At 41.2% G+C, this 15,430-nt stretch overlaps 1 protein-coding gene across 1 annotated transcript; it reads left to right on the plus strand.

The window, feature by feature from the left end:
- Nucleotides 1–3,309: 3,309 nt before the first annotated feature.
- On the plus strand, nucleotides 3,310–14,458 carry LOC119276720 (zinc finger protein BRUTUS-like). Its single transcript, XM_037557857.1, has 14 exons — nucleotides 3,310–3,749; nucleotides 4,736–4,945; nucleotides 6,881–7,075; nucleotides 7,158–7,513; nucleotides 8,125–8,350; nucleotides 8,435–8,603; nucleotides 8,712–9,953; nucleotides 10,321–10,492; nucleotides 10,572–10,793; nucleotides 11,321–11,458; nucleotides 12,650–12,884; nucleotides 12,976–13,035; nucleotides 13,811–13,882; nucleotides 13,957–14,458. The coding sequence occupies exons 1-14, from the start codon at nucleotides 3,468–3,470 to the stop codon at nucleotides 14,089–14,091; spliced, it is 3,714 nt and encodes a 1,237-aa protein (XP_037413754.1). The 5' UTR covers nucleotides 3,310–3,467; the 3' UTR covers nucleotides 14,092–14,458.
- Nucleotides 14,459–15,430: the final 972 nt, after the last annotated feature.

Genomic DNA, 15,430 nt, shown 5'->3' on the forward strand with positions numbered 1-15,430 from the left:
CTTACCACTTCATGCCCACCGCCACGACGACCATAAAAGTATGGGAACAACAAGGCATCTCCTTCTCCAAAATCGCTATCACCACGAGAGCAAGATCAAGAAGAAGAGGATATGTGGGGACGGCCACACTGAGGAAGAAAAGCATACCATAATCCGTCGCTCCACTTGACCACCTCGTCCAGAAACCGCAAGGCGGGCCTCCAAGGGAGGTTGAAGAGGACAAATAGTGGCTAGAGAAGAAGCCACATGTCCAAAATTGCCTCATTCTGAAGCATGAGGAAAACAATAATAGTATCACCGTAGTTCAAAGGATGCATCAACAAAGATTGCGATTAAAAATGTGTATCAACTTTCACTGGACAGTGACATGGACATCGCATGGAGATAACCAAAGATGAAGATAAGGAATATGATCCATCGGAAGACTCATCAATGGAATGACTAAGAATATCTAGAGAAAAAACGAGAAAAGAAGGGACCAAGCGACATAGTCATCTCCCCCGACTCCAATAAAGAGAAAAGTAAGGCGACAAATCCGACTGCATCCGGGAGGTTATTGACTGGAGAGGCTTCACATCCCACTTTCATGGATCAGTCGCCGAGGAAGACGGTGCCGAAGCAGAGGTAGGAAAACGAATTGGAGACCACATCACCTCCACACCGAAAGTCTCCTCAAAATCTAAGCCAACAACCATCACTGACACAAAATCAAAGGCTATATTAACATGGTGGAGAGGGGGGAAGCCCTTCTCCCTCTCCTCTCCAGCCAGCGAAGCCGACAGAGAGAAGAGGGAGAGGAGGCAACAGAGTAGGCGGAAAGGGCAAGAACGCTTGAGAAGGAGGAGAGAGAATGAAAACGGATAGAATAAGAAGCATTTAAGTTGGTATTGGTTCTAAATGAAACGTTTAATTATGTGAAAAAGAGAACAAATCGGGTTTGCTCAAGTAATGAGGTATTCATACGAGGGTATTGTCCCTAGATACACAATGCTTTACAAAAAATGGAGCGATGTGAGCGCTTAGGCAAACAACAGCATGGTGGGACCCGCCAGGGGTGTAGACTTTGTAGGCCAGACCCCCAAACGATGGTCTTGTGTTGTTCGAAGTCCAGGTGCGGCGTGTCGTTTTGTTGCGTGTTTGTTGTCTTCGAGATGTGTCGCCCTTGTACAAATAGTAAGGCACCCGCACTGCCCCAGATTTAGCTCTTCCACACCGCACTCCCGCACAGGCGAGAAGGCACCCAACCGACATAGGTCCACCACTGCGCCACCCATCTCCCTTCCCCCCCATGTCTCTCGCGACGAGGCAATGGTCGGCAACAACAACGCGTTGGCCCTGAAAGAGCAGGCAGTGTGGGAGTGCGCCAAGGCCCTGAACGAACGTCGCGCCGCCGCGACACCGGTTGTTCCGAACCCCTTCATGGTTTGCATATGGTCCACCTCTCCCCCTCCCCCCTCCTTCTCGGGCTAATTCTGAAAAGTAGATCTGAACTCCAAGCAAAATCATGGGCTTTCCTAGGAACTGTTGTTGTTTCACATACATGGTATGGATTTGTGGCGAGCTCATGGAATTTCTAGAGATCACCAAAGGAATTACTCTTCTGTGTCCTCGGGAAGAAGTTATAGATTTCATCGGTATTTCATTTTCTAGTGAAAATTTCAATCTAAAAGCGTGCTTGAGTGCTCGAGTACCATTAATTTGCTATGTCACATGGTACTTGTGTCAATCAGATTGTTCGCTTATGTATCATTCTTATTGTTTAGTAATGTATAAAACTATATTTTCTTTTACCAAAATAACACACCTCCTCATGTTCATGCTTAATCAATGCTATAACCCACAATGTGCTTTGTCATGCATTCAATCCCCCAAGGACAAATGGCATAAATCCATGAAAATAGTCTCTTTCAAGTGGGTTCATTCTATTTCAGACTTCCTAATTCTTTCCTGCTTCAATCTAGTATAATGTAGCGTTGCGAGTGCTCAGGCAACGTGCGCGCGGTGGGACCCGCCTAGGTTGTGGGCTCTGTAGGCCAGTCCCCCAAATGATGGTCTTGCGTGTTCAGAGTCCACGTGCGGCTTGTCGGTTTGACGCGTATTTATTGTCTTCGAGATGCACCGCTCTGATACAAAGAGTAAGGCGCCTGCACTGCCCCAGATCCAGCTCTTTCACATCGCACCCCTGCACACAGAAGAAGGCACCCACGCTGCCATAGGCCCATCACTGTGCCACCCATCTCCCTTTCTCTCCCTGCGAGGCAATGGTCGGCGACAACAACGCGTTGGGCCTGAAAGAGCAGGCAGTGCGAGAGGCCGCCATGGCCCTCAACGCGCGCCGCGCCGCGGCGACATTGGTTTTCTCCAAATCGGCCATGGTTCGACTACAGTCTACCTCGTCCCTCTCTCTCCGGGGCTGATTTTAAAAAGTAGATCTGAACTCCAAGCAAAATCATGGGCTTTCCTGAAAATTGTTTTTGTTGGTCATACATGGTATGAATTTGTGGCAAGGTTATGGAATTTCCAGACGTTGCCAAAGGAGTTAATCTTCTCTGTCCTCAGGAAGAAGTCGTATATTTCATTGGTATTTTATCTTTCGGTACAATTTTCAATCTAAAAAATGTGCATGCTTGATGCTTGTGGATTCAAAATTCATCTGTAGTCAAAGGATTACTCCATATACTAATCAAACAAAATTTCCAAAGTCTCAGTGACTGTTCACACCTTGGTCAATCAGATTGTTCGCTTATGGAGCATTCGTATTATTTAGTAATATAAAATTATATATTTTTACCAAAATAATACGCATCGTTCTAGTCATGATTGATCAATGCTATAACCCACATTGTGCTTTTTCATGCGTTCATTCCTCCAAGGACAAATGTCACAAATCCTTGAAAATGGTCCCTTTCAAGTGGGTTCATTCTATTTCAGACTTCCTGATTCTTTCATGCTTCAATCTAGTATAATGTAGTTACAATTTTTCTATCTCAGAATACCTAACCAAATACACAAAATATTCAGAACAAACAACTGGGACAACAACAACGTGTCCTCAACCTAGGTATAAAAAAACCCCGCAAAATGAAAAAACAACACACCCAGGTATAAAAAATTAATCACACAGAGGACAAGAAGGCGAAAATAATAATTCAGCATGTCATCCTAGAAGGCCTAATCAAACACCGAGAATGCTTTCAAAACAACAACTACAAGAACAGTAGCGTCTCCTCAACCTAGTCTTCTCCTAGGTAGAAAAATAACCACACAGAGGACAAGAAGAAGAGGGGAAATAAAAATAAATTCAGCACGGCGAGCGAAAGAGACCCCCGCAGAAGCCAACGCGACGCCAAATCCATTCCTCTTCCCTCTCCACAGGCTGAGACGAAGCCAACCGAAGCGAGCACGAACACCCTAGGCGCGCGCGCTCAGAGCCGTGGCGGAGTCGTCGGGCTCGCCGTACGCAGCGGATGGCGACGCCCACGCCCATGGCCGGCGAGGGGACGCTCGCCGCGGTGATGCCGCTGTCGCCGCCCCCGCCGGCGGCGGCCGAGGCGGCCGCGGGGTCGGCGGCCGAGGCGCCGATGCTGATATTCCTCTACTTCCACAAGGCGATCCGCGCCGAGCTCGAGGGGCTGCACGGCGCCGCCGTGCGCCTCGCCACGGAGCGCGCCGGCGACGTTGGGGCACTGGCCGAGCGCTGCCGCTTCTTCGTCAACATCTACAAGCACCACTGCGACGCCGAGGACGCGGTACGGCCGCTGCCCCTCTGCAGAGCTCCGTCTTGTTTGAGGCATTTCGTTTTCCTCTGTTTTACCCCCCTGTAGCTGGTGTGAATTTGGGTATGGGCTATGGAGATGCGTGGGCGCGTACGAATATTGGTGCTGTTTTGGGTTTAGGGTTGCGGAATTGTTCCCTTCGGTCTGAAGGAGCTGGGCGGGATTGGGATTGAATCGTTCGACCACTGTTAGGATCTGAATCCGGTGGACTCCATACCATGATGTTGAATCTTCTTCGGGTAGCTTTTGATGCAGCAGTGGACAGTATAAGGTTGTTTGGCTGAATCAGCCTATGCTCACATGAATAATTGGTCGCACTTTTTGCCCTTCTGGCTTCTGATGTTGACATAAGGAGATGATGCTCAAATTGTATAAGCCGTGATACAAAGCCTCCGTTCAATTGAAACCACAATGGTAATTTTGATATTGACATCATCATGTGAGGCCTTCTTCTCTTTCTTGCTTCCATGGTGATGTTTTCTCACTTTCATTAGAGCACAACGGAACTTTTACGGATCGAGTCGGATAGAGCTTTCTTAGTTTCAACCTGTTAGTGTCAGGGGCTAATGGAGGTCAGGTCCTTCAAGACTTTTTTGCTTAAATCTTGTTACCCTGCAGAGTGGTAATAGATCATCAGTATTGTTTAGTGGCAGAGAGTCTAACTGACAAGTAAATGCACCTTGGTGTCCTATTTTCCCTCGAATGCCGCAAAAATAGAAGTTCTGTTTTGAAGCACAAAAACATTAGTGCTGTTGTAAACTTCTTTTACCTTGACCATTTTCTTCATGGGAAGAGCTGTCATAGTTGCTTGTTCAAATCTGTTTTGGCAATCTATCTTTCTAATGCTTTATTGTTTATGCTTTGCTTTTTAGAAATATTGTGCAGATTAGTTATGAGTTCTTCATATCATTTTTTTTGTACTAAAAACATGCTCATACCTTTTGGTTTGACAATTGCAGGTTATCTTTCCAGCACTTGATATACGAGTCAAGAATGTCGCTGGAACGTATTCTCTAGAGCATAAAGGCGAAAATGACCTCTTTACCCAGCTTCTTGCTTTATTACAACTCGATATTCAAAATGACGATGCTCTTCGGAGGGAACTTGCATCCTGCACAGGAGCCATACAAACGTGCCTCACCCAGCATATGTCCAAGGAAGAAGAACAGGTCAGTGCCATATTTCCTTTTTAAACAGCCTCTTATCATATTAAGCAGTTCATATCCAACCAGATAAGGAAAACAGTATGCTGCTCAGTCTCTTATGTTTGAACCAATTTTTTTGTTCTAGCGCAAGTGCATTCTATGACAGTGTCACCATTCAAAAGTTGTTCTTAATGTCTGTTTGTGCTCTTATTAGGCATTTTATGAAGGTGCTCATTTGTTGTAATCGTGTCGAGAAGTCCTTAGCAAAATTATCTTATTACTAGTCTGTCCAACTTTCTTGCCCCTTTTTACAACATTTGAATGCTCACGATCTCCTTTATGACGGTGCTAACGGTTATAGGATGGCAAATCAAGCTGGCAAACTTTTACTTTTAAGTATTTTGAGAGATTCTATGATATACTTCCCCGTTATTATCTTGATGTCAGCAAGGTTAGGTGCAAACAGAGAAGTGATGGTAGTGGGACATATGTGGACTTCTAGTTGCTACTCTACCGTCATTGTTTTCTCAAGTTATTACCAAGGGTTCGTATGCCAGTTTCTGTATTCTGATTAAAGGGTCACACAGTTCTCGGTGTCATGCAGGCATCTTGGACTGTATTACTCTTATTCTGCATTTTTGAAATCCCGGACTGCATGTTCTGATCAGAAGTGTTTACCTTATATGTGGATCCCATTTAAATAAGCTACATCAACCTGTGCACCTACACGGGCTGCATATAAACAATACTTTATACATCTTAACGTAAAGGGGATTCTCTAAGGACATTTGATTGATGTGCATGTTTCTATCTGATTACACTTTACACATATCCCTTTGACATGCTCTGATTGCCTTTTTTCTACTGCAACTCTTAATTCGTCAAGTGAATATTCCTCATCTTGTCATATGAAATCCGGCTGTTGTAAATTAATGGCAAGCCTCTGATTAGAAATCTTTCATACTCCCTCCTCCCACAATATAAGACGGTTTTTGCAAGCTAACATAGCTTGCAAAAACGTCTTATATTATGGGACGGAGGGAGTAATACATAATGATTTTTGATTTTATTATATTATTTTCTGAAATAAATGGCAGTTGTAGATTCAATTACATTTTAAATTTGATCCTACCGTTATGATTGGCATCAATTACTCATTTTGTCTTGCATGATCACATGTATGCTTTAATGTTTGATATTTTTGAAATTATTCTTAATTAGGAGCCCTTGTTCTTTTCGTGATGAAACTAGGAGTATCTTGTATATACATCTATCTCTAAATTGGGATGTTCACTTTATTTTGAATTTTGATCTGCACTGTAGGGTACATATATACAATTATTTACCCATCTCTCTCTTCTGTCTCAGTTTTTTAGGTGCATATACATCTAACTTTAAAGCCAAAATCCATGTGTGTCCCACAGCACAAACATATGCTTTTTTCCCCTGATATTTCCAAAAATGTCATATGGAACCTAGTGCAAAGTGTAATATTATTATGGGGGCCTGCTGCAAGGTGACACAAGTGGCAATCTACCTGGTGTAAAGTGCAATTTACTCTAATTCTGATGATGTTGGGCAATGTGTGGTGGCTTGAAGGGAGCCTCCATTTAGTAATTATAAAATTGTGTGTCTGTTCTTGTATCCCTTGCTGTTGCACTCTAAAGAGGCTGCCCAACATCAATCAGAAGCTTTGACTAATTGTTTGTTTGAGTAATATAATCCAGATAAACAAGTGGGACAGCTGGGTTGCAATATTAACTTGCATGAACTAGATCTTTGGGAGTTCAGAAAATGTGGCAATTTTTTTCTTCGGATTATGCTCTTTGCATGGTCATGTATCTTTTGTGGTGTCTGCATTCTAAAATCATATCTAGATGATGTGATTACCCAAGATATTTGGTGCTGGTGACTGATCGTATTTCATACCTATTGGTGGCTGATCATCTGATTTTCTAGGTCTTCCCGTTGCTTACCAAGAAATTTTCATACGAAGAGCAGTCGGATTTAGTATGGCAGTTCTTATGCAACATTCCTGTAAATATGCTGGCAGAGTTCCTTCCGTGGCTCTCAGCTTCTGTTTCATCTGACGAGCATCAGGATATCCGTAACTGTTTATGTAAAATAGTTCCTGAAGAGAAACTTCTTAAACAGGTCTCACAATTGCGCCTCTTTACAGTTTCTGGCAATAACTTGCTTAGTGTCCTGTTAAATTTGAGTTTTAAAATTTGTGAAGGTTGTATTCACTTGGATCGAAGGGAAAGCAACAAGAGAAGTGACACAGAGTGTTGTCAGTGATAATTTGGAAAGAAGTCATTGTTGCAAGGATGCTTCCTTTGTTAATCAAGCGGAGAAACTCATTTATCCACTTGAACAGTCTAAAGTTGGGCATATAAAGCATACAGAATCTAATGATGGTCAGGCTGACAGGCACCCTATAGATGAGATTTTATATTGGCATAATGCTATCCGTAAAGAATTAAATGATATAGCAGAGGAGACAAGGAGGATGCAGCAGTCTGGAGATTTTGCTGATATATCAGCCTTCAATGCGAGACTTCAGTTTATTGCAGATGTGTGCATCTTCCACAGGTATTTAGTTTTAATCTTCAATTATCCACACTTTAATTTAAGATTTTATTGTGCAACTATGGTATATACACCCCTTTTTAATGCTGCTTTTCTATGTAAGTTGGCATTGAGTATACCATTTGTTTGTTATTAATAATATAATTGGCACTCCCATTCATCATCTGTTGTGTTACACTGTCTGCCTTGCTTAACATACCCTGCCTGTTGCTTGGGTAGTTATGTGGCTTATGCACTATTTTTGACATCGTGGTGCACTGGTGGCTTTTGCACTTTTGCTACACACATGAGTTTGATTTTTTTATCCTACTATGGTACGGGTGATTACAAACACTTGAGCAAGCAGTATCACAAACGTGCTAATTCTCCTAAAATTTAGGAACAGTTTAACTGAGAATAGTTCTGCACATATGTATTATTGTTTTGTGTTGTACATAAAGGTATATTTTTCTGAGCATGTACTTGTGTCATGCTAGTCGCACCTTGTTGTGTACTAGAACTTGTTTTCTCCTGGTTCGTTTTTGACACTTTTCACCGGTAAAACTGAACGTTCTGAAAGTAGACTATGTACCTTCTTTAATTTCACCTGTTGCATTTTTTATTATTATCTACAGTATCGCCGAGGATCAGGTTGTATTTCCTGCAGTCAATAGTGAGCTGTCCTTCGTGCTGGAGCATGCTGAAGAAGAACGTCGATTTAACAATTTTAGATGCTTAATTCAGCAAATCCAAATGGCAGGAGCAAAATCAACTGCAGCAGAGTTTTACTCCGAATTGTGTTCACATGCTGATCAGATAATGGAGGCAATTGAGAAACACTTCTGTAACGAAGAAACCAAGGTTAGTACTTCGTAGTGATGTTTCTGTGCCACTGGAATTATTGCTTTATCTGTCAGAATTTCATCTTTGGTTTAATTTATCTAGGTGCTTCCCCAAGCTAGGGTTCTTTTCTCTCCTGAGAAGCAAAGGGAACTTCTATACAGAAGTCTTTGTGTCATGCCATTGAAGCTATTGGAACGTGTTCTACCATGGTTGGTGTCAAAACTGAGCGATGAGGAGGCATCTTCTTTTCTTCAGAATATGCGCTTGGCAGGTCATCTCTTTACTCTGATTATTTTAAGTTATTGTCTTTATACACTATACTTAGCTTTGAAGTTTTCATTGGGAATTCAATGTTTGCTGAAAGATTCATGTGAAACAGCACCATCATCTGACACCGCATTGGTCACTCTTTTCTCTGGTTGGGCATGCAAGGCTCGCTCAGAGGATAAATCCAATTCTGGAGAATATATATGCTTAACATCAGGGGCAGCAAGATGCCTGTTGGATGATGTAGAAGAGCTGAAAAAGTGTCAATCATTCTGCCCATGTGCTTCACGTATCAGTGCAGATGTTGCTCTTCATCTGGAAAATGAAAATGGTTCTAGGCCAGGCAAGCGAGGAAATGATGCAGAATCTGTTCCTGGTACTAATGGAAGTCACTGCTCTCAAATTACTGACACTGTAGCAAGTCCATGTAGCAAAAAACCTTGTTGTATTCCTGGGTTGAGAGTAGACACGAGCAATCTTGGCATCGGTTCACTGGCTTCTGCAAAGTCCTTTCTCTCGCTGTCATACAATTCTTCTGCGCCCTCATTATATTCAAGCCTTTTTTCATGGGACACAGATACAGCATTGTCTTGTTCTGATGGCATCTCAAGACCAATTGATACCATATTCAAATTTCACAAGGCGATTCGCAAGGATTTGGAGTACTTAGATGTTGAATCTGGAAAGCTCATCGATGGTGATGAATCTTGCCTTCGCCAGTTCATTGGAAGATTTCGTTTATTGTGGGGTCTTTATAGGGCGCACAGCAACGCTGAGGATGAAATCGTGTTTCCTGCTTTAGAATCAAGAGAGCCATTGCACAATGTGAGCCATTCATATACTCTTGACCACAAGCAGGAAGAGCAATTGTTTGAAGATATATCTAATGTTCTCTGTGAGCTTTCACAGCTACATGAGAGCCTGAACCAGCCACATACTGAATCGAATGAAGCAGAGAAACGCTATTTGAATTCATGTAATGTGATTGATTCGACTAGGAAGTACAATGAGCTTGCTACGAAGCTTCAAGGAATGTGCAAGTCTATCCGGGTCGCCTTGTCTAATCATGTTCACAGAGAAGAACTTGAGCTGTGGCCATTGTTTGATAAACATTTTTCGGTGGAGGAACAGGATAAGCTTGTAGGTCGTATAATTGGTACAACAGGTGCTGAGGTTCTCCAATCAATGCTACCTTGGGTTACATCAGCGCTTAATCAAGAAGAACAGAACAAGATGCTGGATACATGGAAGCAAGCAACTAAAAATACAATGTTCGGTGAGTGGCTAAATGAGTGGTGGAAGGGAGTTCCAACACCATCTGATTCTTCGTCAGAGACATCCCCCATTCCGGAAGGTTTGTGCTGTTGGTCTCTTATGGCTTTGCCCTCTACTATTAACAATGTTCTCAACTGCATTGCACCCCGCGTGTTAATACCATGTTTGTTAGTCTAATCTATGGTCAAAATTTGGCACAAAATAGGAAGGTGACCAATAAACCCAGACAGAGGTAGTAGTTGGAAAAACTGCAGTATTATCAGAATACTTAGAAAATAGTTTGTTGCCTTCCTGGTGTTATTCTAATACAAAATGACACACATTTTGATGCATGTTTGACCCTTTTTCCCCGTATCTGATGCTTGTTTAGTTCGGAACTAGTTTTACGATGGGTTCCTTTCTTTCCAATGATTCTTTCTTTGATAACTATAATTTGCCATTTACAGACAGTCATTCACAAGACAAGCTTGACCAGAATGACCAGATGTTCAAGCCTGGCTGGAAGGACATATTTCGAATGAACCAGAGTGAACTTGAGGCAGAGGTTCGAAAGGTTTCACGGGATCCAACACTTGATCCAAGGCGAAAGGCCTATCTAATCCAAAATCTCATGACCAGGTTTGTCGTCTTGATATTTCAGTGAACAAATTGTTAAGAAATATATTAATAGAATTTTATTGACACATGTGTACCTTAGCCGCTGGATAGCTGCTCAGCAAAAGCTACCGGATCCAAGATCAGAAGAGTGTAGTGAAGGTGCCGGTATACCTGGATGTCGTTCTTCTTATCGTGACCAGGAGAAGCAAATATTCGGTTGTGAGCACTACAAACGGAACTGTAAGCTTGTTGCCGCTTGCTGTAACAAGCTGTTTACATGCAGATTCTGCCATGATAAAGTTAGCGACCATACAATGGAAAGGTGAATTCTGTATTATGCAAAAACACTTATCTTGTTACCCTGAAGGTTATTTCTATTGTTTGATCACACTAGAGTGCTTTGCTTTTTGTTTTCTGTAAGCCCAATTTCAAACTGCTAATCAGCTCTAGTAAAAAAAAGAAGATACATAGGAAACAGATAGAAACATGCAGTTTTTTTTTGTCTTCATATAAAAAGCATAAAGTTTCCTACATTTTGTGATTAGTTATTTCATTCATATTTCAATTGATTTCTTATTTATCCCTTTTCTTGCTTAGTTGGCTTTGCTTGTTCATATGTGGTTGCATAGCTCAGATGAACAAATACGCATCAGTTCTGTCTGAGCTGATACATTTTCTGTTCCCTGACCATTCTATTTATGTTCAGAATGCCGTGGCAGTGCTTCACCTATCTATAATATATAAAAATGAGGACCAATGAGTATAGTGACTTCCCTAGTGTACGTTCTTTCTTCTAGACGGTTGCAATCATATCAAATGTAAATGTGCCAACATTACTTCTGCCTGTAGGAAAGCAACACAGGAGATGATGTGCATGGTATGCCTGAAGGTTCAACCTGTCGGTCCGAATTGCCAAACTCCGTCTTGCAATGGACTATCCATGGCAAAGTATTACTGTAACATCTGCAAATTTTTTGATGACGAAAGGTAACATTAGCCAACATCATTGAAAGCTCATACTTCCTCTGCTATATAATTGGCACTGGGATTTCGAATTTTTTGGGCCATCGAATAACTATCCCAAATTATTGTTTACGTGTTAGTTTATATGTATTTTTTTGATATGTAGCCACCTCCACGTCCAAATTCAAATTCAAATTCGGATTAGATTACATAAAAAACTGTCATTGACATTATTTATATCTGACATATACCGAATGTACATATATTTGTATAAAAAGACTCGTATGTATCCGTAATCAGTAATAATCTAGCCCACATGCAAATCTGAGTTAAGTTTTGTACGTCTGATAGAGCAGCATAAGAAGTATTACTGCCATTAGTTTTATAAGATATTTACAACAGGAAATAATTAGTGCAAACCAGTTCCGTTCACCAATTGATAGTCATCATCGGTAAACATACAAAATAGTCTGTCGAATGTACTACCTTTTGAATTTAAGCTAAAAGTTGATTAGTGTTAGGAGAAACAACAGCGAGGGATTCAATGTCCATGATTACCTTTAAGGGAACAATTAGTGCAAACCAGTTCCATTCACCAATGAATAATCATCTGTAAATAAAATAGTCTGTCGAATGTACTACCTTTTGAATTTAAGCTAAAAGTTGGCTAGTGTTAGGAGAAATGACTCTGAGGGATTCGATGTCCATGATTACTTTAATCTTCCACACTTTTTGTAAGTTGTCAGAGAATGATATATTTTTCTCTCCTAGCTTTTGATTTCCACAAGGTATACTTACTAATTGGCTTCATCATGAAAATTGCATTAACAGACCCTTAAGAGAAACAGTGTCGCGTTTGCTCAACTTTTAGATATTTGGGTGTCACCTTGGGTTATTTTCGCCAACGCCGTGCTCAGTTGTTCAAATGCAATAACACAAGCTAGAACCTGTTGGTTTCCCAAGTGGCCATGTTGTGTCATACTCCATCTGTTCCTAAATATAAGTCTTTTTAGAGATTCTAATATGGACTAAATATGGAGCAATATGAGTGGATCTACACTCTAAAATATGTCTATGTACATCCGTATGTAGTCCATATTGAAATCTCTAGAAAGACTTATATTTAGAAACTGAGGGAGTAGTTTACATTGGACATTGTAATACCGTTTCCATGGCAAGCAATTGGGCCCCTTCTAATGCTGGGATATTTTACAGGACTGTCTACCATTGTCCGTTTTGTAATCTGTGTCGTCTTGGTAAAGGTCTTGGTGTTGATTTCTTCCATTGCATGAAGTGCAATTGCTGCCTTGGAATGAAACTAACAGAACACAAATGTCGGGAGAAGGGGCTAGAGACAAACTGTCCAATCTGCTGTGACTTCCTATTCACATCAAGCGCGGCAGTTAGAGCTCTTCCTTGTGGTCACTTCATGCATTCAGCTTGCTTTCAGGTATTAGCAAGTAAAAGAATAATTTGTTTTTCTGATAATATATATCTGGCTACTGGCTGTCAAAAATGCTCCTGACAATTGTCAACCCCAGGCATACACTTGCAGTCACTACACTTGTCCTATCTGCTGCAAATCCTTGGGAGATATGGCGGTAAGCTGCATTACTTTTACGGCATTGCAAATCTTTGCATTTATGGTAATGAAGTTAATCTTCATCTTGAGTCCCACGAGTGTTTTCATGTCTTAGTGAAAACTATTATTTCTCCTATTTTGCTCTTCATCTAGAGGGCATTCCAGTAGCTGATAAGTGATGTTTCGTTAAGCATGAAACAGACACATTTTTCATCACTTTGATATCGGAAGCCTGTACCTCCATTCGAGACTACACAATCAAATGTTTTATCTCTTCAGTTGTATTGTATAATTATTCTCCACTGACAATACAATGCTGATTCCTGACGCCTGAGGGTGACTTTACTTGTGGTCTTGTTATTTAAAATAGTTCCTAAGATGCAAAATGAAGACTGTTTTGGTATTTGGGGAATACAGTCAGACATTTTGCTCGAGTCATGTTGAGTGACTGAATGTAATGTAGACAAACGTCAGTGGTATCGGTGTGAAAAAAAGAAGAGGAAGCATTTTAAATTGTTGCCATTTTATGAGATGCCAATTGAAAATTGCCAGTTCCATTTTGACTTGTTTGAGATCTAGCTTCCGATCAGTTAGCTCCCGTGAAACTTATTTTCTCCAATACTTTAATGTTACAATGGTAGTCTCAGAATAGTATGGACATCCTGATGTTCTTCTGTGGTTAGTTATTCCTTGGAGTGTGGGTTGTGAGCTGCTTGTCTAAATTTTGTAAGCACGTACATGATTCTTACTGAACTAATATTTATTTCTCCATTTGTCTATGTACACTTGTACAGGTGTACTTTGGCATGCTTGATGCGTTGTTGGCTGCTGAAGAGCTTCCCGAGGAATACCGCGAGAGGTGTCAGGTATTCACGTTCTGTTCTTGTTTCATTATTTTCATATGCTGTTGTATTTATGTTCTGTTGCATTATTCATGCAGGACATTCTTTGTAATGACTGTGAAAGAAAAGGGAGATCTCAGTTTCATTGGCTGTACCACAAATGCGTCTCCTGTGGTTCTTACAATACCAGAGTTATCAAAACTGATACGGCAGATTGTTCTACCCCAAACTAGCGAGGGGAATATTCTTTCTTTTTTAGTTTTTGTCTCTGTAAATATAGTCTTACAGAACCTTGTGTAGAATAGCTACCATATTTTTTCATCCCATAGCCAGTCATTTTTGTCAAGCATAGCGTGCAATTTACTAGGTCTAGTGCTATAATCTGTAAAAATGGACATGAGCCTGACCTTCATCCTGTCAGGTGCATCCTGCCTGCACTAAAGGCTTAAGCATCCATGCCAAAGTATACAGTATACAAGTGTACCTGTACACAAATACCGACAGTCCTGCCTTCTGTGTTCAACGGTTCCGAAAGACCATTTTCGAGCAAGATTCTTACGTTACTAATATACACAGCTATTTCATGTAAAAATATGCATAGCTATTTGAAATGTGTATCATTTTAACCTTCTCTTGGAAATATTTCAATTTCAGTCGCTTGGATGGGTGAGGATCCTGCCTAAGCAAATTTCCTTTTTATTCCATCTTTCTAAAGATGATTGACTGTATACAAATATAAAGAATACTCCGCCTGTCCCATAATATAAGATCGTAAGGATTTCTATTTTCATGCCCCTTGCTTAGCCCTCAGTTTTGCCCATGCTCATTTGTAGTCTACATTTTTGCCCTCTATGCGCGGCCCACCCTTTCAAAAGCCCAAACAGGAGTTTGTCGTTGGGTCAAAGGCTTTGACCGTTACATGTCATGGTTACTGGCGCGTGGGACGCACCCTGTTAGCGGCAACGTAGTCATAGATGGGCTCAGTTATTGACACGCATGACACCATCTACGGGCCAATCTATCGCGTTTGTACGTGGGCTAAGTTACTGACGTGTGGTACACGCCATACAAGCCCATTTGTCAGCGACAACGTTGTATGTGGGCTAAGTTTTTATTGGGATGTGCGTGGGCTAATTTACTCATGAGTGGAACACTCACTGTTAGCGGCTGCGCGGTCGTACGTGCGCGGTCGTACATGGGCCCATAGCAGAATGGGCGATAAAAAAGATGCTTCCTATTGTACTCAAACTCGAGACTACCCGCTTATAAAGCAGTGCTAGCGCCAGTTGACCTAGTGCGTCTACATGTGTTTTTTAACCAACGGTTGAGTATCAGTAGTTCGGTATATTGTTGGGGTCTGAATATTTTATCATCTAGTATTTGAAATTGCTTGATAACATGCCCAAATTAGGCATAATTATGGCTATTATCATGGTTAACAATGTTGTTATAGGAATTATAATTTATTTATTTTAAAAAATAATTTCTCATTTTTCAAGTCTCGGAAATGACATTTTTTTGTGAATGAATTTCCTCAAATAATTTTTAGAATTGGGCCCTTTCATTTTTCAT

Source organism: Triticum dicoccoides, chromosome 3B (genome assembly GCF_002162155.2).
Source record: "Triticum dicoccoides isolate Atlit2015 ecotype Zavitan chromosome 3B, WEW_v2.0, whole genome shotgun sequence".
Taxonomy (NCBI): domain Eukaryota; kingdom Viridiplantae; phylum Streptophyta; class Magnoliopsida; order Poales; family Poaceae; genus Triticum; species Triticum dicoccoides.